At 42.9% G+C, this 25,797-nt stretch overlaps 1 protein-coding gene across 2 annotated transcripts; it reads right to left on the bottom strand.

Moving 5' to 3' along the window:
- Nucleotides 1-8,051: 8,051 nt before the first annotated feature.
- On the bottom strand, nucleotides 8,052-24,119 carry CCDC105 (coiled-coil domain containing 105). Of its 2 annotated transcripts, none has more exons than XM_042453336.1 (8): nucleotides 23,934-24,119; nucleotides 19,458-20,360; nucleotides 18,425-18,529; nucleotides 16,285-16,483; nucleotides 12,561-12,727; nucleotides 11,185-11,280; nucleotides 10,894-11,007; nucleotides 8,052-8,513 (listed from the first exon to the last, which is right to left on the bottom strand). In XM_042453336.1, exons 2-8 carry the CDS (start codon nucleotides 20,010-20,012, stop codon nucleotides 8,313-8,315), a joined length of 1,437 nt encoding a protein of 478 aa, XP_042309270.1. In that variant the 5' UTR covers nucleotides 20,013-20,360; nucleotides 23,934-24,119; the 3' UTR covers nucleotides 8,052-8,312. The 2 variants fall into 2 exon arrangements, with proteins under 2 accessions (XP_042309270.1, XP_042309271.1); XM_042453337.1 differs by having other exon boundaries at nucleotides 19,458-20,167.
- Nucleotides 24,120-25,797: the final 1,678 nt, after the last annotated feature.

The following is a 25,797-nucleotide window of genomic DNA, read 5'->3' as shown; positions in this document are numbered from 1 at the left end:
CAACCCCTCGCTGGCTCCTTTCACCCTGTTCGCTATTGGGCGAATGAACGCCTCGCGAGGTTCCACTGTGGTCCGCGCATGCGTGGTCGCTGCCTCTGTCCGCCTCCGATTCAAAATGGTGGCTTGGCTAGTGGAGGAGGCTGAGGAAGCGCTGCTTTTTGCCCTAGGATTGAGGCTGCACCCGTTCTGCGGAAATAATCCAGTCTGACACCACAAGGAGTCTCTTCTTCACACTGGATAGATAACCCAGTTTAAGTGCAATGGCTCAGTGCTAGGGAATTCTGGGAACTGTAGTTTTGTGAGGCCTTTAGCCTTCACTGTCAGAGACTTATTTCCCAGGATCTGTCAGACTGGGTTATTATTTCTGCAGTGTTGGCCTCACTTAGGCTGGTGTGCTGTTTTGTGTCACATTCTTTCGCAATGGTAAAATTACTGTAACGCAATCCACAAAACAGGGATACCTTGGTGGGTCCAACTAAAATGCAGAATATAAGTTATGCAAGCCTTTGAAGCTCCAGTGGCTCTTCATCAGGCAAAGGAGAAAGGAGGATATGAGGGTGTTCAGAGCCACAGGCCGACATTTTGTCACCTTGTTCTCAGTCAGGCTGGTATGGAGAGAAAGAGAGATCCATGCAGGCAGAGGGCATTCCTTCTGGCCGTGTGAGATCTGGGAAACAAAGACTTAAAGCCCAAGAAATAACTCCATTAGCAACATAAAAAGATGTATCCGTTGCCCAATGAAGAAGCCAGTGGAGCTTCAAAAGCTTGCATCATGTATTTTGTGCATTTCACTTGGTCCAATAAAGGTACCACTGTTACTGTGCGTTTTGGATGTTCTTGTACTTCGCTGTATGGCCAACGCAGCTATCCCTGGATATGTTTTCACGATGGCAGAAGCTCCCGAGATACAGGCAGGCTTGCTTAGGTTAGCGTCAGTTGGGGTTGGGAGTAGGACAAGGTGACCGGGCATCCTCCTTTTCCAGGACATGTCCTACATTTCAACCTTCTGTCCAGGAGGAATTCCCAAACGCCCTCCATTTTGAGCATGACCAAGAAGCATGAATTTATATTTACAAGTCAGCCCTCCATATGAAATAAAACATGTATGTGAGAGTCAGGGTGACTCAGCAGAAGCCAATTGGGAACCACACAGGTGTAAATGGTAAGGCAATTAACAAGTCCTGAATGCCAAGGACAAGAAATGTAAAGTGGATAATTGGACACACCTGACAATTGTTAAGTGGTCAAGGCTGAGATGATGAAATCACTAATTGTAGGATGAACCAAGAGAACCAATGAGAATGATGTACACGCCTACTGGGTGGAAACAGACAACAGTGGGTGGTACCATGCATTGACTATAATAATGACTATGCATCCCAATGTATTTTGTGGGTTGTAGTAGAGTGGATAGAGTGAGGAGTAGTGTATTGTTGTGTTGGATTGTTTGGAGCTGTATGTAGTAGAGTAAAGTAGATCTTATATATAAGACTACTGTACTGAGTTGTCTGGTGTCTTGAGTGAAGTTACAAGAACCAGCTGGATCCTGAAGAAGGGTGAAGACTTCTGTGGAAGCAAGAATGAGAAGGCTTGGAGAGTTTGTCGGGGTCTTCAGCCTATTCTCTGTAACTCTTGCTAAGCTATAACCACTGGCCAAAACTGGTCAGCGCGGTGCACAACCAGGTGGTGAGTTTGAGCCAGAGGTGAAGAGCTACAACTCCCATCATCCCTGACAATTCAAGCATCCACGCCTTGAATATATATATATATATATATATATATATATATACACACACACACACACACTCTGTAAAGCAAGTCTTGAATTTGCCATTTTGTATCAGGGACACCATTTTACTATGCCATTATACTGAACGGGACTTGAGCATCCACAGATTTTGGTATCCATGAAGGGTCCTGGAACCAAACCCCAGCAGATACCAAAAGCCCACTGTATATGAGTGTTTTTAGCTTTTATTTTGTAATGTCACCCATTTTTCTTGAATGTCCTACATTTTGCGGTGTCTTGTCCTCTTTTGCGTTTAGGATGTCTGGTCAACCTGGCATAGGAGGTACCCTTGTTTTTTACCTGGCTGGTGTAGTCTATTTTTGATCACTTGTCCCAATACAGAGGTATAAAAAAGCACTGTTGGAAAGGAATTTCAGTTCCTGAAACATTCCTCCATGTAATGACAAAAGATACAGAAGCCATACTCTTTTGCAGTGTGTTGCTGTAATATGTCTCTTGGGCAGAACCTATAAAGAGGAGGCGTGTGGTCGTAGTGGGGGACTCCTTGCTGAGGGGTACAGAAGCAGTGATATGTAGGCCTGACAAGATGTCTCGAGAGGTGTGTTGTCTTCCAGGTGCAAAGATCCGTGATGTGACAGAGAGGCTGACAAGACTGGTCAAGTCTACTGACAAATACCCCTTCCTTTTGGTCCACGTGGGAACTAATGATACTGCAAGACACAGCATTCAGAACATCAAAAGGGATTACGAGGCGCTTGGTAGGAAGCTGAAAGGAATGGATGTACAGGTTGTCATCTCGTCTCTTCTGCCAGTTGAAGGGCATGGTCCAGGAAGGGAGAGGAAAATAGCGGATGTGAACAACTGGCTTCGCAGATGGTGCCGCCAAGAAGGATTTGGATTCTTCGATCATGGGCTGCGGTTCCATGAGGAGGGACTTCTTGCAACAGACGGGTTGCATCTCACGCCAGTTGGAAGAAATGTTTTTGCCAACAGTCTCAAGAACTTGATCAGGAGAGCTTTAAACTGAGTTCCGAGGGGAAGGGAGACAATATTAAGGAAGGCGAAAGGGATGGCGAAAATAGTCAAACTGACATAGAGGAAACAAGGCAAACAGTGCAAGGACCCAACAGTGGGAGGCAAAAAACTTGCACAGGCAGCAAGTAAAAGGGAACTATGGTCTGTGATGTCTCTACACTAATGCACAGAGCATGGGAAATAAGCAAGATGAACTCGAACTCCTAGTACAACAAAGCAAATATGATATAATAGGCATCACTGAAACCTGGTGGGATGAGTCTCATGATTGGAATGTGGAAATAGAGGGGTATAACCTTATTAAGAGAAATAGGCCAAAAAGGAAAGGAGGAGGAATAGCACTATATGTCAGAGATATTTACACCAGTGAAGAGATCCAGGACATCAATCATGGAAGCCAGGTGGAGAGCATCTGGGTAAAAATTAAAGGGGAGGGAAACAACAAGGATGTTACAGTGGGAGTCTACTACAGACCCCCAAGTCAGACTGAGGAATTGGATGATATCTTTCTAGAATAGATGACCACACAGTCAGAAAAGAGAGATGTAGTAGTGATGGGCGACTTCAACTATCCTGATATTTGTTGGAAGTCAAACTCAGCAAAATCCTCAAGGCCTAGCAAATTCCTCACTTGCCTGGAAGACAATTTCATGGCCCAAAAGGTGGAAGAGGCAACAAGGGGGTCAGCTATTTTAGATCTGATCCTAACCAACAAGGATGACTTGGTTAATGGGGTGCAAGTGGTGGGATCATTAGGTGGAAGTGACCATGTTCTCCTGGAGTTTGTAATACAGTGGAAAGGAGAAGCCAGGCATAGTCAAACACGCATCCTAGACTTTAGGAGAGCGGATTTCAGTAAACTTAGAGAAGTATTGAGGGCAATTCCATGGTCAGAAATACTAAAAGATAAAGGAGTTCAGGACGGATGGGACTTTCTCAAAAGGGAGATACTGAAGGCACAATTTCAAACAGTTCCAGTGAGAAAGAAAACGGGAGGAGTCTCAAGAAACCAGGATGGATGACTAAGGAACTTTCAACCGAGCTGAGTTTGAAACGGAACATGTATAAGAAATTGAAAAAGGGGGAAATCACAAAAAAGGAATTCAAAGAAATAGCAGGCATGTGTAGGGGTAAAGTCAGAAAAGCTAAAGCGCAGAATGAACTCAGGCTTGCTAGAGAGGTTAAGAACAATAAAAAGGGCTTTTTTGGATATGTCCGCAGCAAAAGGAAGAAGAAGGAAACGGTAGGGCCACTGCGTGGAGAAGATGGCAAAATGCTAACAGAAGACAGAGAAAAGGCAGAATTACTCAACACCTTCTTTGCCTCAGTCTTCTCAGAAAAGGCAAAGGGTGCTCAACCTGAGGATAATGGAGCAGAGGACAGAATAGGGGCATTTCAGTACAGAATAAGTAAAGAGATAGTAGAGGAACACCTTATTAATCTAAATGAATTTAAGTCTCCGGGACCAGATGAATTCCATCCAAGGGTATTAAAAGAACGGGCAAATGTAATATCGGAGCCATTGGCAATAATCTTTGAAAACTCCTGGAAAACAGGAGAGATCCCAGCAGACTGGCGGAGGGCAAACGTTGTCCCCATCTTCAAAAAGGGGAAAAAAGAGGATCCCAACAATTATCGTCCAGTTAGTCTGACATCAGTACTAGGAAAGATTCTGGAGCAGATCATTAAACAGAGAGTCTGTGAACATCTAGAAGGCAATGCCATAATCACAAAAAGTCAACATGGGTTTCAGAGAAACAAGTCATGCCAGACAAACCTGATCTCTTTCTTTGATAAAATTACCAGCTTGGTAGATGAAGGGAATGCTGTGGATATAGTATATCTTGATTTCAGTAAGGCCTTTGACAAAGTTCCCCATGACATTCTTGCAAACAAGCTTGTAAAATGTGGGCTAGACAAAGGAACTGTTAAATGGATCTGTAATTGGTTGACCGGCCGAAACCAAAGGGTGCTCAGCAAAGGCTCCTTTTCATCCTGGAAAGAAGTGACCAGTGGGGTCCCACAGGGCTCTGTCCTGGGCCCAGTGCTATTCAACATCTTTATCAATGACCTGGATGACAGAATTGGGAGCATACTTATCAAATTTGCAGATGACACCAAATTAGGGGGAATAGCTAATACCCCAGAGGACAGGATAAAGATTCAAAATGACCTGAATAGACCAGAAAGCTGGGCCAAAGCTAACAAAATGAAATTCAACACGGAGAAATGTAAGGTATTGCACTTAGGGTGGAAAAATAAAATGCGCAGATATAGGATGGGTGACACCTGGCTGAATGAAACTACGTGTGAAAGGGATCTAGGAGTCCAAGTAGACCACAAGTTGAACATGAGTAAACAGTGTGATGCGGCAGCTAAAAAGGCCAATGCTATTTTAGGCTGCATCAATAGAAGTACTGTATAGTGTCTAGATCAAGAGAAGTAATAGTGCCACTGTATTCTGCTTTGGTCAGGCCCCACCTAGAATATTGTGTCCAGTTCTGGGCGCCACAATTCAGAAAGGACATTGAGAAACTGGAGCGTGTCCAAAGGAGGGCGACAAAAATGGTGAAGGGTCTGGAAACCATGCCCTATGAGGAACGACTTAGGGAGCTGGGGATGTTTAGCCTGGAGAAAAGAAGGTTAAGAGGTGATATGATCGCCCTGTTTAAATATTTGAAGGGATGTCATATTGAAGAGGGAGCAAGCTTGTTTTCTGCTGCTCCAGAGAACAGGACCCGGAACAATGGATGCAAGCTGCAGGAAAAGAGATTCCACCTGAACATTAGGAAGAACTTCCTGACAGTTAGGGCTGTTCGACAATGGAATGCACTCCCTCAGAGGATGATAGAGTCTCTTTCCTTGGAGGTCTTTAAACAGAGGCTGGATGGCCATCTGTCAGGGATGCTTTGATTTGGATTTCCTGCATGGCAGGGGGTTGGACTGGATGGCCCTAGTGGTCTCTTCCAACTCTATGATTCTATGATATAAAAGTCCTTGTTACAGCAGTCTTTCTGCTGGGTGTGCTGTATAACTCATCTCCCCTCCCCTCCATTGTTTCTCATTCAGGGACATCCATGATAGCACAGCTTTAATTCTATGCAGATGTGAAATTCTATTCCTATCCAGTCATCATGTTTCAATATTGCCGTTTTTCTTAGTTCTTTTCTTTGCCTGTCTGCAGCTATAGTCATGCTGAGGGTATGTCCTATGCCACACACTGTGCTTCCCATTGCTGCTTCTCACCCTCCATATCCACTTACTACTCTTAACCCTGATGCAACCTTGAAGCTATTAATGTGGATTAACAGTTGCACCAGAGGAGGAATTAAAGTCGTTAATCGATATGCTGCCTAGGAAATGGGATCTTAGGCTCTTCTTATTTGTTCTACAACTTTCTAAATCTCCCATTAGTTTCTGTTTTATAACAGATTTAGTTTTAATTCTAATATGCTCTCTTCACAGTGAATTAATTACCCTTTTCACAATCAGCACACCCAGGTTCCAGCCACAGTCTCATTTCACTTTACCATTGGACTAAGGGAAATGTTTCCACAGGTTTATGTTCTAAAACTTTACCCTTAATCTGTCGCATTACCAAATCTGTATGGAACCCAAACCAGTGGCCAAAGTGCAACAGATACAGAACTGCCTCTGGTTTTGAGTAAATGCTTGACAAAATGCCTTCTGATGTGTTTTCTCTAATAATGTGGATACCTTTAGGGATCTGCCACATATGCTAGGAAGCCCTGGCAGAGGGTTATTGGACACTTCTGGGTGACTAGGAACAACATGTAGAGCTTCTACTATACCATCTTAGGCTTTTTAGATGTTACTGAACTGCAACCCCCAGCATTCCTAGTCAGCACAACCAGTTGTAAGGAATGTTGGAAGTTGCATTGTAACAGCATCTGGAGAATCACACTTTGCCCATCACTGCTCTTTGCACTGAAGCACAGTTGTCAGGGGCAATATTAAAATGATAGTTCTCAGCTTGATGCTATGGTTATTGTTTTTCAAAATTAGGTTCCAGAAGGCAGGTATTAGTTTGGGGTGCAAGGCAGGGGCATTGGCTGATGCCAAATCTAAGTGAACAACACGGACCATATTCTCATATTATTAAAGAGGCAGATTTGCAAGTTGTTGATGCCTAAAAATGGTGCTGGTGATGTTGCTGAAGACAGTGAGCAGGTGTGTATTCTCTTATAGAACTGTTGTGTTTAGGACTTAGCCATCTCCACTCAATTAAACAAGGGTTTGGAGAGGTTACAGGTTTCTAGCAGTTCTCGAGGCCTGGTGTGTCAAGTACTGTAACAGGTGAAAGCTAAACACACCCACAGAAACTATTTTCTCTCTGTGTTGCAGTTGGATCTTTGTCTCTCCATTTGTGCAAGGTGATATTTAGAAAATTTAACTAGTTCCCAAATATGGAGAGGAGGAATTATCTCCTGAAGAATACAATTCAAATTTCTATGTAATCAGGATACTGTATACACTTGACTATAGGTCAATCTCATGTATAAGTTGAGGGCAAGTTTTGGGGCCAAAGTTGTGGGGTTTGGTATGACCCGTGGATAAGACAAGGGTAAAACTGAGGCTTCTCAGGTCCACGATGGCTCTTCAGCATTTCTCCAGCAGTGGACAGAGGATGTTTCTCTGCCACTGCAAGGAAGCACCAATGAGCCCCAGTTGCAGCCATTTTTTTCCATGGAGTGGGGTTAAACAGTCACAGAACGGTGCCTTCTGCCCCCAAAATTTACTTTTACAGTAGACTCTCACTGGAATAGAAGCTTTTTACCGCTGGCCCATCCACAGTTGTCTGCAGTGGCTGGCTTGTCTTCTCACAGAGGGTGAGGAGGAGGCAGGGGTGAAGAGTAGTTGGGGGAGAATCAAATGTAAAAGGAGCTAAGGCAGGGAGAGAGAGAAAATGTGTGAGCATTCTGGACAGGGAAAGTGGGGAGGAAGCTGTGTGTGTATATCTGTGACTGGATCAGCTGTTGCTCCCATAGAAATAAAAATCGCCCTGCACTCTCTTTGCTTCCAACAGCCCAATCCCAGGCACAGAGGGAAAGTGGGGAGGAAGGTGTATGTGTTTGTTACTGAATGAGCTGCCATCATCGGCATTACCATATTGACCCCTATATATGTCGGCCCAGGATTTTGCAGTCAATTTTGGGCATACATTTTTTTACTTATAGACGATTATATATGGTACTTCAGCATTGCTTGTAAACTGTTATATAAATGACATTTTTTTTTTCAAACAACAATAACACTTCTAGCAATTCACGAAGGATCCTCCCCTTCAGTCTTTTGGGATTGTATTTTCTGTCACAAGGATCATGAAGGTGAGACACTTGCTTTTTATGGGATTAGCATAAAGCTGACATGCTTATGTCTACATACAAGTTACAATGCTTTGGTTAGAAACACAGTATTGCATACTTCATTGTAGGAAGAAATTATTTCAGGCCACTCTATGGTGTCCAATTCTTTATTTTTATGCTCTCTCTGTTCATTTGCCATGCTAGGTGTAGACCAGTTCTAAAGTCTCTTTCATGGTGGTGTGAGGATGCATGCGGCGCTGCCGCAGTCGCTTGATACTGCCATCAATGTCATAGCCCGTCTGCTTGTCATGAATGCACTCACGCAGGTAACGCTGGGTGGCTTTTAGGTGTGAAATATTATCACCTGTATCTGCTATGGAACGATCTAACTGTGCAGTGGACTGAGGAGGAAAACAGGAAAGGAAGGGAAGGAAGCAAACTACTGAGTGCCAAAAAAAGACCTACTTCCACACTAGTATCACATTAGAAGGTGAGCTTGCATGAGGTTGACATCTAGGCTGTCTTCTGTTTAGATCAGAAGCCAAGCAATTTTGATATACACTGGGAATTAGATGTTCTAAGTACCCATTTTCATGTTGGGTTACTGCTGATGTGGGAAGAGGTAGATGTGTGTGTGTGTTGGAATCCTGCTGCTCCTATTAGGTGGAAAGATGCATGCAAGAGCAGAGCTTGGAAATGTTAACTTTGGACTACATTTCCCAGAATTCACCAGGTCAGTTGCCATAGTCCTGTGGAATTCTGGGAGTTAGACCCCAAAACCAAAATATTTAAGCTCTGAACAGATACTCCTACATCATTACACAGTAATTTAAGATTCCAGCAGCCTTTTCCAGGTGTGGTGGAGCTATGACCAGCCAGTAAAGAGAGGAGACTCACTTTCTCTGCTGGTCAGCAGAGTAGCCAAACCCGGAAGGCAGCTTCTTCCCACCAGTGGCGACTGGTGAGAGTGGGCTGCTGGTGCTGCCCCACAGCCTTTCTGGGTCTGGTGCAGATGCTGGGCAAGCAGACCTACTTTCCCATCTGGCCAGCAACCTGCCAGACCTGGAAGGCAGCCCCTTCCCACCAGCAACCAGGTGACACCCCGCTCTGAGCTGTCACCAGGTGCGGTCCACCTCCCCCACACACTCCTAGTTATACCTGTGCACAAGAGAGAGAGAGACTACTCAGTGGCTGCTCCCACTATCTGGATGTCCCTTCCATGGGAACCTAGGCTAGCCTCCCTCCCTGCTTTCCTTTCATTGGCAGGAAAGACATTTCTGTCTTAGCTGGCTTTTAATGTATAAGGAGGGGCATGTTTTATTTATTTTATCTTTGAAACTTTTGGTTGTTTTTAAAATAATTTTAATGTGTGTTTATGAGGTGGATTTAATGTAATTAAATTAATACGTTTCATAATGAATAATGATTAATAGTATATAAATGTACTTTTTAAATTTCATTATATACATTTTAAGACACCAAATGGACAAAAGCATAGTTGCAACAATGGATCTCCTTCCTGAGAAAAACAAAAAATGGTGGGAGAGAAAACAGCTTTGGTAAGAGGTGCTGCTGGACTGCATGTGCACATATCAGCCAGAGAAATGTGGGTAGATAGGTCCTTGCCAATGTGGCAGAGGGAAACAAAAAGAGTGGAATGGCAACACCCATGCCCCAAAGAAGCCACTGCAGTTGCTTCAGGTTTAGATTATACCTTTTATCATGCAAAGGAAAAGGTGCCAATGGTGGTGCTAGGCCACAAGAATAGCAGGCAGTGACTTCAGATGGTTCTGTGTGCCATATGAATTGCTAATTTAAATTCAGGTCCCTTTTACACAACACAGTTATAGTACTATGATTCCACTTTAACTCCCATGGCATCATCCTGTGGAATTCTAGGATTTGCAGTCTAGGAAGAGGTATTTAAAATTCTCAGCTCTAGAACTTTAATCCTTCACCAAACTACAAATTCCAGTATTCGATAGGATGTTGCCATAGAGTGGCATCATAGTGCTATAAGAATATAGTGTGAAATGGCACACAGGTACCATAAGTTTTGCCCTGTTTGAATTCTACCTAAGTTTGGAACCCTAGGAATCACCACCATCCTATTAAGAACTGGTGCTCCTCAAAGCTAGATATTTTATAAATGTTTCCAGTTCCCAGAGACATCAAAATCACCTGCTGAAGATACCAAACAATCTGGTATTTAATACCACCCAGCACCACCCAGCTCTGGCCCTCACTGCTTTGCATTTCCACATTCTCAGTTTCAGTCCTTGCCAAGTACCCTTACCAGGAAATTTTCACATAGCAAGACTGGCAGGGAGGCTTTGCTTGGGGTCTTGGAGAAGCACTGCGAGGCAGCACTAGGCTAAGCAACTTAATTGGCCAGTATGACAACTCTCAAGTATTCGCTTAGCTTTTTGACAGAGGTTAGGTTTTGTATATGTGATTCCCTCCTGAATATCTTCAGTTTTAAAAGGGTCCTTAGATACGTTTGATAAGACCTGCCAATGAGGGCTATTACTAGAAGGGTTTTGTAGGCATTGTCACTTATGCCCTGAAAGCTGTTGCTAGTCATGGGAAGTAACTTAGGGCAAAGTGGAGCAAGATGCTCATATCTCATTTAAGTTCTCCTGCTCCAGAAAGAGAGAAATCAACAATATTCTACGAAGTTGCACTGAAATCAGCAATTCCCTGTTTTGCAAAGATCTTGCCATGTTTCCTGACCAGGGCAATCAATCCACTCAGAAGACATGGCTCCCATTGATCCATTACCTGGTTGAGGATTGCAGCTTCAGGCAGTTGTGTCCCCACATGTCTTTGGAACACCTGCACAACTGGTCGTGTCAACCTCTCCCGTGTCTCCAGGTACTTGCTACTTGCAGGGCCCTATGAACACCAAAAAAAAAAAAAAACGTTCAGAAACAAAGGGTGATTCTGGGGGTGGGAGGGAAAGAGGAGGGTGCCTCTTCCCCAATTGACTCTCATGCAACCAAGGCTGAAGAAGGCAGAACGTGGGGAATTACAGCCCTGTTTCCTGACCCCACCCCAGTCCTTGAAGCTCACCAAAGCCATTCCCCGCGTGATACGCATCTCATGCTGAAAACGTTGGCAGCGATGCAGAGTACTGCGTGTGCCTCCCAGAGTCATGTCCAGCCGTTCCTGCCAGAAACAGAGAAATCAGATTTCTTAGTATCACAGAGTGTGTGCACAAACAGGTATGTCTTTACATGTGTGCATATATGTTTTCTTTGTATGCAAACTGTAGGGATAATTAAGGACTCACTGAATTTCAGTGCACAGATCTGTTGTCTTGAGAGCCTGATAACTTACAGCTTTATAAGAAAATATGCAGCTATATAAGAATAAAGTTTTATAAATTGGGGCTAGCTCTAATTCTAAATCCTTTAGCTCTAATCCTAAATTTAGCAGATATCAGAAGAAAATTAGGGGAACAGAAGAAATTAAACAAAAAGTGTCCCTTGTGAGCCTGAAATGGTACTACACTTCTCACATGGCTAGAACCCTAATCAGCAGCAACATTTTGTCAAAATCCACTTATACTGTACTTCTATATCACTAAAACCAAAATAAAATTGAATAAAGTTGTCCATTGGTGTCAATAGATGCTTCCCTCCCATTACTATCAGAATGAGGGCATGATCAAAGGTTAAAACTCCCTTCTCTACATCACCGTCCAATGCTATCCTCACCATGCTGTACATCTGTATTAAAAACTACAACGACAATACAAGAGCTTATGATGTGAATGACATTCTGTCTGGCTATGGCCACATACTGTAATATATCTTGTAATTTATTTCCATAAATTAATTACACGGAGGAAAAAGGTACACACCTCACAAGATGGTCAGGACCAGTGACTTTCTGTTCTGCAAACAACAGTGCTGACCAAACCAACTGCTAGTGCTATTGGACCAAGAGTATGTTTTTTAGAATAGTCCCAATCCCATCTTCAGTCCTTTTGGTTTATGCAAATAACAAACTTTATAATGAACTGTGGTCTTCCTGTAACTCACACACTTAATGATCAAGCAAAAAAGAGTGCAAGACAGAGAATCCTGGATATCGAGGCCCAAAAAGATATAGCCACCATTAGTAAGGTAGGCAATTTAAAATGGCTGAGTCGATTTAAACTTACTTTTCAAAGAGCAAACTATCTAAAAGTACAAATGCCAAAATACCTGAGGGAGGCATTTACCTGAGCTAGATTTGATCAGCTTGACACCATACAAGAATGACTTTATGTACAAAGCATCAAACATCAGAACAGAGGTTGAGAAAGTTTTCTTTCTGGACTGCAACTGCTAGAATTCTTTCAGGGGAAGGCTGGCAGCCATAGTTTTTTTTAAAAAGTTACTTTTCCAAGTACAGCACTGCCTCACAAAAATGAGGAGGAGAGAATTTTTGTCTCCCATTACCTTATGATGGAGTGTCTCATCTCTCTTGCCTTGCAAGCTGTTTTCAATGATATTGTGAACTGTATTTCGGATGTCTTGTGCCTCGCTGATGGCCTTTTGCACTTGAAGTAACACATTCTTAGTGAGGAAGGTGAGGCGCCGGGCATCTTCTAGAACTGCTGCACACTCTAGAGAGCATATGTGGGGAAAGGGGGAGGAGATATGAGCTCTTCTCAGATCTAATGAACTTGGTTGAACTCCAATGTCACACCTCAACTTCTGTTGCTTTTTTTTGGGGGGGGGGGCAATGGAATATTCTCTGACATGCTGACATGACATAATACACTTCTCTTTTAGGGAAGCTTTCAGCAGAATTTAAGGCCTCATTCCCACCTGCAGTTTGAACTGATTCCTGATTCGCCTTCACTCCTCAATTCCAAAAGGTCCCTCGTTCCCACTGTAAAGTGGGTCTTTCTCTTACCACAGTGTAATCGTTTCTTTTTTGGCACAGTTCTCATTTCCACTTGTTGTTCCGCTTCAAAATGCATGTCAATCATCAGTGATGTAAGCATCAGCCCAGACTTTTTACATGCTTGTGCGGGGAGGGGGGTGGAAAAACATGCTATGTTTCTTAACCATGTTGTAAGTAGAAGACCTTTTGGAATCCTCTCCTGGACAGAAGGCTGAAATGGAGGGCATGTCCTGAATAAGGAGGACCAAAAGTCTGGGGTCAAGTGACCCAAGGCCTCCTCCTCTGATCCCTGGCCTTGTTTCCCCAGCACCAGCACGAGGGCGGGGAAGAGCTTGGGCCGCCCAGAAGGTCATATATCCCAATCCACAATTCACTGCAAATTGTAGTGGGAATGAGCCCTAGGTGACTCACAGCTTTTGCTGCTGAACCATGACACTGAATTAAAAGCTGTGAAGCTTTACCTTAGCTCTTGTTTTTGATGTGCCACACATACCTCTTTCTTCTTATGCCATATTTTCTCCTCTACTGTTGTTCAGACATAAATGTACAAAAACACAAGCAGTGCCCAAAACAACAGAATCATACAGTTGGAAAAGACCACAAGGATCATCCAGTCCAAACCCCTGGCGTGCAGGAACTCAAAACTCAAAAACCTCCCAAGAAGGAGACTCCGCCACTCTCTGAGGGAATGTGTTCCACTGTCAAACAGCTCTTACTGTCATGAAGTTCTTCCTAATGTTGAGGTGGAAATTCTTTTCTTGCAGTTTGAATCTATTCCTCTGTGTCTCTGAAGCAGCAGAAAACAAGCTTGCTCCTTCTTCAATATAACGTCCCTTCAAATATTTAAATATAGCTATCATGCCATCCTTTACTTCAGATTAAACATAGCCAGCTCCCTAAGCTGTTCCTCATAGGACATGGTTTCCAGATCTTTCACCATTTTGATTGCCTTCCTCTGGACACGCTCGAGTTTCTCAACATCTTTCTTGAAATGTGGTGCCCAGAAATGGGCACAATATTTTAAGCGAGGTCTGACTAAAACAGAATAGAATGGGACTATTGCTTCCTTTAATCCAAACATTATAATCCTATTCATTTACTAATTCTGCCTGTTCTAGCAAAGAGAGCCTGGCATCTGGATTATACTGCTAGGTACTAGAATAGATTTCAGCACTCACACCAATGTATCTTTGTACTGTATCTTTATCGTGGAGATTGTTATAAGCCGCTTTAGGAGCCATCCTTGCTTCAGAAGTGAAATATAAATAAACAAAAAACAAATATCCTTTTGTCCCATTATACTTCATTTTGATTTCTCCTTTATCGCTCTTTTATGTCCCTCTTTGCTTCTGAATGCAGAACTATCAATTTCCAGTTTTATAGCCATGTTAATCAGTTGTAGCAAAACAAAGGCATTTTGCACAATAACATCCAAAATCCACAAAACAGTGATACCTTTATTTGACCAACCAAAATGCATAAAATACATGCTGTAAGCTTTCAAAGTTGAACTGACTTCTTAATCAGGCAAAGGTGTTTCTTATTATGTTACTAATGGACTTTAAACTACACCAGTTTGTAGTAGTGGTTTGAGTGGTGTAGTGGTTTCAGTATTGGACTACAACCCTTGAGATCAGAGTTTAATTCCCAGCTCAGCCATGAAACCCACTGGGTGACCTTGGGCAAGTCATATACTCTCAACCTCAGAGGATGGCAATGGCAAAACTCCTCTGAACAAACCTTGCCAAGACAACCCCATTATAGGGTTGTGTTAGGGTTGTCATTACGTTGGAAACAATTTGAAGGCACATAACAACAATGGACTTTAAGTGTTACTTCCTAGAGTTTATTCTTTAGAGCCTGCATGGCCAAGGAGGAGGAATGGCCTTTGCCTACAGTACCATCCCTCCGTACCATCTTAACTGAGAACAAATATAACAGGATCTTGAAAAAAATGCAGGCATATGATTCCAATATCATCCTTTTATTCTTTCTCCTGTTTAATTGTTAGCACCTTTGCCTGGTGATGAGCTTTGAAAACTTGTATCGTGTATTTTGTGTTTTTTGGTTGGCCAATAAAGGTATCATTCTTTTGTGGATTTGGGGTGTTATTGTTCTTTGCTGTATGGCCAACATGGTTACCCCTGGATATGCAGTACTTTCAAAGTCTTGTGGCACTTAAGATTTGATGCAAGCGTTTCTGCTTTCCAGCCCTCTTGAAATGCTACACAAGTTTCCCCACAGGAATAAACAGAAAGAAGAGATAGCAAAAGACATAGAAAATGCTGAGGCCTTGCCTTATGGAAAAATGTATTCACACAGAAGCACATCAAGCTACTTGGTGCATTAGGCTGGGATACCTATTTGCTATCATTACTGCTTGCTGGTATGTATACTGTGGACCCTTGATATCTGCTTGAGTTTGGTTCCAGGAATACCAAAAAGGGCTGATTTTACTAGCTGACTGTTTGAAGAAGATAGTTTAGAGAGGCAATGATATTTGTAATTTCTAAATAGGAAGTAAGGGCCCTTTCACATTATGTAGTAATAGCACTATGATTCCACTTTAACTTTCAAGTTCCATGACGACATTCTATGAAATCCTGGGGTTTATAATTTGATGAGGTGCTAGAAATCTCTGATGGAGAATTTTAAATACCCCTTCCTAAACTATTTTGGATGTATCATGAAGAACACATGACCCATTAGAAAATATAATATAAATGATAAGGTGGAGAGCAGTAGGAAAAGAAGAAGACTGCATTACAGTTGGATCTATTCTGCCTAGGAGCCCACAGCCTTGGGTTTGCAAGACCTTAGCAGAGCTGTTAATAACAGGGCGACTTAGAGGTCTCTTGTAAAACTGTCAAAAGTAAAAGTCAACCTGCAGTTAATAAAAACTGCAGATCACAGGATTCCATAGGATGGAACAAATTATGGGAAAGTAGAATCAATTGACTATAACTGTGTATTATTAAAGGGCCCTTCTCACCTTTGCCTTGCGTAACAGGGCTAAGAAATCTCTGGCCCTCTAGCTATTCCAGCATGGGCCATGGCAAGGAGATTATGGAAACTGTACTGAAAAATATCAAGAAAGCCTAAGGTTCCTTGCTTCTGCTATACTGGATGTTTCACCACCAATTGGGTTTCAGTTTCTGATGAAATAATCAGATGCAGCATTTCTTAAATTCTTATGGATTTGCTGTTTCCAGTGTGCTTCTTTTCTATTGTGATAAGGCTCATAGAGATGTGGGCAAGATGTTATTTTCTTACCCGGAGTGAAGGGTCCAACAGGATCAGGAATGGGTGTCTCGTTTCGCTCCACCCAAGGGGAGGAAGGTCGGCTCAGTGAAAGCCAGGAGTCTCGCCCTGCCCCTAAGATGACCATGCGCAAAGGCTGTGGAATGAGGTCCAGCACACGACCACGTTCACTACACAGGGTGTTCAGGGTTTGCCTGCATGTGCCCAGTACCTGCAGCAAGGAGGACAGTTATGAGGGAGAAGGCAACACAGACAGAAATTTGTTTTCACCTTCCACATTCTGTCTCCCTTGGACCTTATCACATGGGAGGGAAGTGCCCAAATCCCTTGGATAAATGGGATTTAAATGTGGGAATATCCCACAAAAGCAGGATTGTTTTCAGATGACATCGAGCTAATTTCAGATTTTCCCGGAAATAAAAAGCAGCCCATATTGCCCACTTTCTGCACAGGTGAATGTCAAGTTAATGCTCAATTAGTCCAATGTGTCTGAAAACACATTGCTTTTGTGGGATATTCCTGGGATCTAAACCCCATTTATCCACAGGATTTGGGCACTTTGCCTCCTGTGATAAGGTCCCTACTAGTAAATATAAGCCTTGGCTCTGAAACAATCCACTAGGCTGCACCAGAAGGAGATTGGAGACAGAGAGGTTCCCTTCGTTGGATCAGCCAATTCTCCAACTACCATTTGGTTCCTTTCTCTGCTCCTAGAGTGGCCTCCTGCACTAGTGACCATGGCCTTCTCATAGTCATTATCAGGTTTTTGTTCATTCCCACATTACCTAGCTGTATTCAGCTTCTCACTCCTTCTCTAGTCCCCCTACCTCTTGCCCTCTTTGTCCTCCTCATCATTCCTAATTCTTAATTATCCTGACTCTATCTGCCTTATCCTTCCTTCCTCATCCCTTTAATTATCTGCCATCCTCTTCTTCATGCTTGTCTTCTTCATAATCTCAGTTCCGCTTGTCTCTTTGCCTCACAGAAATGGGTTATCCTGAGCAGGATAACCCATTTGTATGAGCACATGGATAACCACTCAAAGAACTACATTTACAGGTTTGCAACCTGTCCTTCTGTATAAACTCATTCTTTCTCCTTTACCCATCTCCAAAGAAAACCTTGAAACTGTGGAGATTATCACACCCGGAAATTAGGCTGGGATAGACAGGGGATTGAAAAGTCAAAACCAGGTGTTATCTCACGCAGCTGCAGCCAGGAGAGTACAACCTGTATGCACCCTGGACCCCAGCCACACTTATCCAGATGCTTTTCAAAAACGGGAGCTTGCCATTTTTAAAAAGCTGCTGGGTTGGGGTTTGGCTGTATATGGTTGCACTCACCTGGCCGCGGTTCCATGCAATAACACCCGGGTTTGACTTTTCACGCCTGCATCTATCCTGGTGGTATTTCTGGGTGCAATAATCTTCTATCACTCAAATGTTAGATTCTTAGCATTTGAAAGGTCCTCATACATCATCCTCCAATATTTTGCAATAGATGCATTATTATGTCTGTAACTATAATTGCTTTTGGGATCAGGGAAGATTCCATAATATTTTTTTAAAAAAACATGCAGGCAAAGGTGGGCAATAGTGGGAGTAACTTGTTAAAAACAGAATTTGGGAAACTTCATTTTACTCTGGAAAATGTTTATTTGATTTGACTATGACTCCCTTGTGTTAAAATCAGTGCTTGCAAAAAATCTGAAAACTGGGCTAGGAAATGTTTCATTTTTTTTATTTCAGTGCATAGCTTGGAAAACTTAAGTTCTAATCAAATTTTTTTCATTAGTTAAAAAGACTTATGTGAATGGTATTCTCTGAGCATGAGAGATTTGAGCATGAGTTAATGAAGCATGAGATATCCTGATTATTATATCAGTAAGCCTCATCCCTAGTGACATAATCAGGGGACCATCCCTACCTCTTACGTTTGGACCCTGAAATTTCAGGGCCTAGGATTATCCAGATATAGCAACCCTACTCAGTCTAGCTTTGTCACTTGAGGCCCAGGTGGTCTCTGTGGCCCATTCAGCCTTTTACCAGATTGTATAGTTTCATGTGATGATGGATGGATGTGGTGATGATGGCCTGTATGGATGCTGGGGAGGGGTTTTATCCATGTCTTCAACCTCTGCCTTATTTCCTACCTTAAGATGATCTCCCAACATTGCCATCGTTCCTTCCAGCTTGGCTTTCAATTTCCGGAACTCCACCTTCTCCCATTTCATCAAGCCATCCACCTTGTCAAGTATCTACACAATGGGAAAGGGAGCAAATGTTGAGTGGAGCTTATATGAGCAAAACTGTTGCTGTCTGATTTCTAGATGTTGGAATAGTTGAAGGAAATAGGAGAGCATATACCTCTAATAATTTACATAAAAATCCTTATACATATGTCTATGCTTCCAGTATGATTTCTATCTTTTCCACCAGATTTACTTCTGAAAAAGTCAGGTACATCCCTCCTCCCCTGGAAACATCCTGTTCTAAAAATGGGACGCAAGCTCCACAGTTTTATCCTACAACTGTTCCCATTCTCTGGACAGATAAAGGGATTATTACGGTTTGAAGGCTTTTTGTGTCTGGCCTATGGAATTTGTTATGTTAGCAAATCATATTGAGAAGGGAGCAAGCTTGTTTTCTGCTGCTCCAGAGAACAGGACCCAAAACAATGGATGCAAGCTCCAGGAAAAAAGATTCCACCTCAACATTAGGAAGAACTTCCTGACAGTAAGGGCTGTTCAACAGTGGAACACACTCCCTCAGAGTGTGGTGCAGTCTCTCTCCTTGGAGGTCTTTAACCAGAGGCTGGATTGTCACACTTTTTCAACCGCTTTTAAAATGTCCCATTTTCTCTTTCATCTTCCACTTTCCCCCTTTATCCTCACCGTATTTCAACTACTGCAAACTGAGTTCAAAGTGCAAAAGTAGTTTGCATCCAACTAAGGAAATGGAAACAGAAAAGGAAAGGAAAGGAGGGACAGAATCTTGCCCTTCCCAGTAGGCTCAAGCAAAAGCTAACTGCTGCAGCCTCTCCTAACTTGTGTGTTCTTCCCTATTAATAACTTTTACTATATTGACCACATTCTGAAGCACACTTAGCCACATGTGTCCCAACTCATACTTGAGGGTATGACTGGTTTGTTAGCAAAGAGTGAAATGGGATGAAGCAGGACTCACCTTCTCTGGTTCCGGCCGGTGTTCCCGGATTGCTTGGCTTTGTTTGTTGGTGACAAGGCTCTGACGAACTTTATCCAGCATTTGGTCAAGCTGCTCTCTTAGACGCACCAGCGCTTTGAATTGCTCATTGATCTCAATGAGGGCCTGACGCAGACGGCTCACCACCAGCCGTGTGTCCCTGACATATTGGGCCACAAATTCATTGTTCTTCATGGTGCTGAAGTCTCGGCAGCAGGGCAAGGCTATTTTGGAGATCCAAGGGGGAGGTTTAACTTTGCTTTTCCACAGGGTCACTCCTGGCCCTTCGGGGGGTTTCGTCTTCACCTCTCCAGTTGCCAGGACATCTAACTTGAACTTCCAGGCATCTTTCCTAACCTTGCGTTCATATGGTGTCTCTTCAGCCTGGCCGGGAGGTGGGATTGGACACCAAAGTTCGAGTGCTTCCTTCCCGCAGCGCTTCGTCAGATTGTTTGTCTCTCGCACTGTTGTGAGAGTGTTCTTGTGCCATTTCTCAGCACCTACCTTACCCACCAGCAGGTGAGCAGGAGGACTCATGGCTTTGACTGGGCTGCTACTACCGGAGGAAAGCAAATATCACACCACAGCCCTGCTGTTAGTTTATGGTACTGAATTCCTCTACAGTGCAAGAAGGTGACTGAAGCAGGGCAAGCAAATGGTGAATTCCAAGCTGGGCAGGACTTGGAGAGAAACTGTGATAAAGGACAGATAGACTTGAGAGGGGAGGCTAGGAAGACTGTGCTCCTTAGATATGCTGAAACAGACCCTTTGACTTGTTAAAATGTAGTGCCCCCATGGTTGGAATTTCAGTATGAGCTACAAATTTCTGTTCTAGGTCAATGCTCCTCGAAGTGGTGGCTCATGGACCGATGTCAGCCTGTGAGCCTTCAGTTGCCAATCCACAGTAAGATTCCAAGAAAAAAAAGAAAAAGCAGTTGGCTAAATGGGCAGAAATATAGTGCTGGGGCCAGGTACATTAGAAAGAAAAATTGCCAGTGTTGATATCAGCACTGTTCTAGAACACCTAACACTTGTCAGTCTCTGTAAGCGACTTCAGTTGAAGAAATGCTTAACTGTGCCAAATATCAACATTTGCAAAAGCTAATGTGAGATTTGAGTCTTTGGCTTTCTTGTGAGCATGTGAATATGAGCCAAGAATTTCATTTCAATTTTTTTGGTATCAAAATCAGTTAAAGCAAAATTCAGTTGCTGTAGAAACATCAGCTTTGCAGATACTGAACTTCAGACTTAAACATGTCACATGTTGAAGAAGAAATGTTTGCATTCTGAATTTTGGCAGACTGCAGTCCAAAGTTTACCACCTTGTGTATCCCATGAAAATTGCCAAGGACCTTCCATCTCTGCCCCTGCCTGCCATGCACTCATACCCTCCAACTGTCCCAATTTGGCAGGGATAATCCAGATTAATCCTCTGTTGTCTCACTTTTTAAGCTTCTTTAAAATTTCTCAATTTCTCTCTCCTCCTCCCATTACTCCCTTTGTCTTTAGCTTTCATCACGTGATGCAGATTAATGCGGACAAAGATGGTGGAATAACAACAACAACAACAACAACAACAACAAAAGCAGGTTATTTAGCTTAAAGCTCTTATTGCCAGTAATTAAACCATAGACATTTAAATTTTTAGAATGTGAAAAACCACTAAGAAAAGTTTGGAAACCAGCAAATGATGGTGATTTGGAGAAAGGAGTGTGGTTTCCAGGGCTTCCCAAAATGACACACAGTGGACCCTTGTTATACGCTGGGGTTTGGTTCCAAGATCCCCGTGGATAACAAAATCCGTGTATCCTCATGTCTCATTAAATATAATGACATAGCAAAATGGTCTCCCTTATAAAAAATGGAAAATCAAGGTTTGATATTTGAAATTTATACTTTTTTAAACCCATTTTCAAACTGTGGATGCTTGAATCCGTGTATAAAAAAATCCGTGTATAAGAAGGGCCGACTGTATTTGGCCCCAAAGTGAAGTTCCTACAAAGGTTGCTAAATTGAAAACTGGAGAGGGCTCCTGTAGTTTTAATGGTTGTGTGAAAAAGGAGAATTCAGCAGGTGTTACCTGTCACACCAAATAAGAAGCAACAATACTGAAATTTCTTTCCTTGCACAACCATAAACGATATAGGAGCCCTCCTCAGTTTTCATTCCGTCACACTTACTTCCCATGCATATCTTAACCCAACTATCTTGCAGGATTGTTGTCAGGATGAGATGGAGAGGGAAATACTATATGTTGCACTGAGCTCCTTGGAAGAAGGAGGAGAAGGAGACAGGCAAGGCTAGCAACACCAGACTGTGGTCAAGGTGGCAAAAGTTATTAGTGAGGAAAAACACACAAGCTAGGAAAGACTGCAGCAGTTAGCTTTTGCTTGAGCCTACTGGGAAAGGAAAGATTTTGATTCTCCTTTCCTTTCCCAGCTGCTGAGTTGAGTGCAAACTACTTTTTGCACTTAGAACTCAGTTTGCAGGAGCTGAAGTAAGCGAAGGACAAAGGGGGAAAGTGGGAGGAGGAGAGAGAAACTGGGACATTTTAAAATTAGCTGAAAAAGTAGGACAGCAGATTAATAGGAACTGTCCCTTCCAAATAGGATGTTGGAAGGTATGATAACCAGTAACAATAACAATCCCCAAATACACAAAGGCCTGCAGCATATATGCTTTCTAAGAGAGAATATGCAAAATGTTCTATTAGATTGGACCACAGAGTCTCTCTGGTTTTGACATAAGGCTTCATGGTGGAGCAACCCAGGTTCAAAACACACTGCAGAGATAATCCAGTTTGAAACTGCTTTAACTGCCCTGGCTCAGTGCTAGGGAATCCTGGGGATTGTAGTTTATTGTGGCACCAGAGCTCTCTGACAGAGAAGGTTAAATATCTCACAACAGGGATGTAGCCAAGGGGGGGGGGATCTTGGGGTCCGGACCCCCCCCTCCCATCAGAAAAATGAATGGAGTGTGCTGCTGCGCCACTGTACCCAAGCCCCATTATAATGGTGGCATTTAGTCTGGACCCCCCCTCCCTTCCTAAAATCCTGGCTACGTCCCTGCTCACAAAACTAGAGTTCTCAGAATTCCCTAGCAATGAGCCAGCACTCTTAAAATGGTCTCAAAGTGGATTATTTCTGCAGTGTGTTTTGGACCCCAGTCTCCTCTGTGGCCTAGGAGGAGGAATTCCAGAATAAGTAAAGAGTTAATGGAGATTTCTAAACAAAAGTGAAGAAGGAACCCAATAGATGGGGCTGCTGCTTAGGCTGGACCCACACACTGAAGAAGGTTTGACACCATTTTAACCACCATGGCTCAATGCTGTGGAATTCTGGGAATTGTAGTTTTGTGAGACATTTAGCCTCCTCTCTCAGATCCCCAGAATTCTGTAGCATTGAGCCATGGTGGTTAAAGTGGTGTCAAACAGGATTATTTCAGTAGTGCAGATCCAGCCTCAGACAGGGGGGCACTGCTGAAGATATGATGCAGTATCCTTTCGTCTGATCCTGAAGGAGGTCAATGGAATAAAAGGGCAAGGGGTGGAGGAGACAGTGGAGGCGGAGGAATAAGGGCGTTATTCAGACTTTTTTAGCACAACAATGGCCTGTTACAGACTGCCAAAATAAAGCTGCTTCGGGTCTCTTTGGAGGCATGCTGTTTAAATGATGCATGCATCCTAAGAATCTGGAAGCTGCACCAAAGCTGCACTCCAGTGCTTAGGAATGGAGTGTGGCTTTGGCGCGACCTCCGGACTCTGCATCATTTAAATAGCATACCTCCAAAGAGACCCGAAGCAGCTTTATTTTGGCAGTCTGTAACAGGCCAATGAGAATAATCATTGCATTCAAGTTTTGTTGTTCACACTATATATATATATATATTTTTATCAGAACCCCATCTCTGCAAGTTCTATGGCTCACACATGTCAGCAATGCATAGAGTCAATGATACAGATGTACTCGAAACAGGTTCAAAGCCTGCAGAGTTTTATCCTTGTTTATCCTGGGTCTATTCGCATTGATTGTTCACAAATGATGTGAATCACTTAGGAAAACTCCAGGGAGGAAATTGAAATCGATTATCCTGAGTTAAGTGGGTTTTTTGGAACTTAATTGGATGTTTTCAAAATGCATGCAAACAACAAAGTGCCCAAACACACTGCAGAAATAATCCAGTCTGAGGCTGCTTTTAACTGTCTTGGCTCAATGCTGGGAACAGTGGGAACTGTAGTTTTGTGAGACATTTAGCTTTTTCTGTCAGAGATCTCCAGTGCCACAAGAAACTACAATTTTCACAATCCCTAGCACTGAGTCAGGGTAGTTAAGGCGGTGTCAAACTAGATTATTTCTGCAGTGCGGAATGGACCAAAGGTTCAACCCAGATTTCTAGCAGGATTATATTCACCGTCTGAATATGGCCAAGGTTAGACAGGCCTGCCAGAGCCACGCTTACCTGGGTCCAACAAGGCTGAGATCTCTAGGTCCAGGTTAAGGGCACCGGCCTCAGGGGTCCAGGCCTCTGGGGAGGGTGTGCGAGGCAGGTGTCTCTGGCCTCACCGTCGGGTCATGGGTTCCCTCTCCAAAGTGGACCGCTTTCCAACACAGACAGGCCAAGCCGCCCCTGGTCGCTTCAGCAGTGTCTGTTGCCGCAGCAACAGATGCTTGCCTCACAATGCTGCCTTCCCAAGATGCTGCTCCCACAAGGCCAAGAAATGGCTGCAGGCCTTGCTCCAGCCCTCAACAAAGGCAAATAAGCAGCATTTCCAAGAAAGAAGCTCTTTAGGGCACACTTGTTTAAGAAGTTCATTTGTTTTATTACATTTTACATCCTGCCATTCTTTTTTAATGAATAACTTAGCATCATCATCATATCGCATCCGATCAAATAATATTTTACTATATTTATACATCCTTAACCCCCCCCCCCTCTCCAAATAACAATCCATATACAGTAGACCCTTGTTATCCACTGGGGTTTGTTTCCAGAACCCCCGTGAATAATGAAATCCGTGGATGCTCAAGTCTCATTAAATACAAAGATATAGCAAAATGGTGTCCCTTATATAAAATGACAAAATCAAGGTTTTATACTTGGAATTTATACTTGAATCCATGGATAAAAAAAAAATCTGTGGATAAAGAGGCCTGGCTGTAATACATTCTTGCTGGCATCCTCTCCAAAAATGTAGCTAAATTATAACTGTTTCTTCTGTCCTGAAATGTTTTGCACCACATTCCCCCTCTTCGAAGTAACGTTAGTTCCTCTCTTCCACGAAACTGACCATGTGACATTACAGTCAGCCCTTCTTATACACAGATTTTTTATACACGGATTCAAGCTTACACGGTTTGAAAATGTTCAAAAAAAGTATAAATTTCAAATATCAAACCTTGATTTTCCATTTTTTATAAGGGACACCATTTTGCTATGTCATTATATTTAATGGGACTTGAGCATCCACGGATTTTGTTATACACGGGGGATCTCAGAACAAAACCTCAGTGTATAACAAGGGTCCACTGTATTTTACTTCCGTTCTTTCCTTCAAGGAGTGTGGGACAGGGGCACAATTTCTCACTGGATTCAGAGACTGCTATTTCTGTGAAGAAGTGAAACCGGGGAGAAACTTTGCTCTGCAGTTTGAACAACCTGGGCCCCTTTCACATTTGACAATTATAATGCTTGTTGTTGTGTGCTTTGAAGTCATTTCTGATTTATGGTGACCCTACAATGGGGTTTTCTTGACAAGATTTGTTCAGAAGGGGGTTTGAGGCTGAGACAGTGTGACTTGCCTAAGGTCACCCACTGTTTCCATGACTGAGCTGGGATTCAAACGCTGATCTGTGTGAACATCTCTAAATTGCAATCCCTGGATTCCAAAGGATGTTGTCATAGCAAATAGATGAAATATAGCATCATAACTGGAAAGCTAGCATGGTGTAATGTTGAATGACTCTGATTTCAACATTACACCATGCTGTCTCTCCAGTTATAATGCTATATTCCATCTATTTGCTATGGCAATATCCTTTGGAATCCTGGGATTACAATTTAGGGATTTTCATACAGAATACTCCTGCAGAGAGTTCTAGGGCTTCACCAAACTACAAATCCTGGGATTCAAGACCCAACTGAATGAGGCACAGAAGCCACAAAGAAGATGAATAATGCTTTGTAGAATAGTGTTGTGTAGTGTGAGGGCTCCTGTACTAGCTCCTCTCTCTGGAGTTTATCAGACAAGGGAAATTGGAAGTATAATCCAATGGCAATCCAAATGCAATCATGGGGTTTAATGTTATAGCATGACAGACTACCA

The sequence above is a fragment of the Sceloporus undulatus genome, chromosome 2 (genome assembly GCF_019175285.1).
Source record: "Sceloporus undulatus isolate JIND9_A2432 ecotype Alabama chromosome 2, SceUnd_v1.1, whole genome shotgun sequence".
Lineage (NCBI taxonomy): Eukaryota > Metazoa > Chordata > Lepidosauria > Squamata > Phrynosomatidae > Sceloporus > Sceloporus undulatus.
This window is presented reverse-complemented; position numbering and strand designations above follow the sequence as displayed.

Bases quoted from the DNA above. Each gene is read 5' to 3' on its own strand.
- CCDC105 (XM_042453336.1), bottom strand. From the start codon at position 20,012: ATGAGTCCTCCTGCTCACCTGCTGGTGGGTAAGGTAGGTGCTGAGAAA. The intron at 16,484-18,424 runs GTAGGAAATAAG...TCCTTGCTGCAG, and splicing joins TGTTGGGAGATCATCTTAAG to GTACTGGGCACATGCAGGCA. The intron at 12,728-16,284 runs GTAAGAAAATAA...TATGCTCTCTAG, and splicing joins TGTTGGACCCTTCACTCCGG to AGTGTGCAGCAGTTCTAGAA.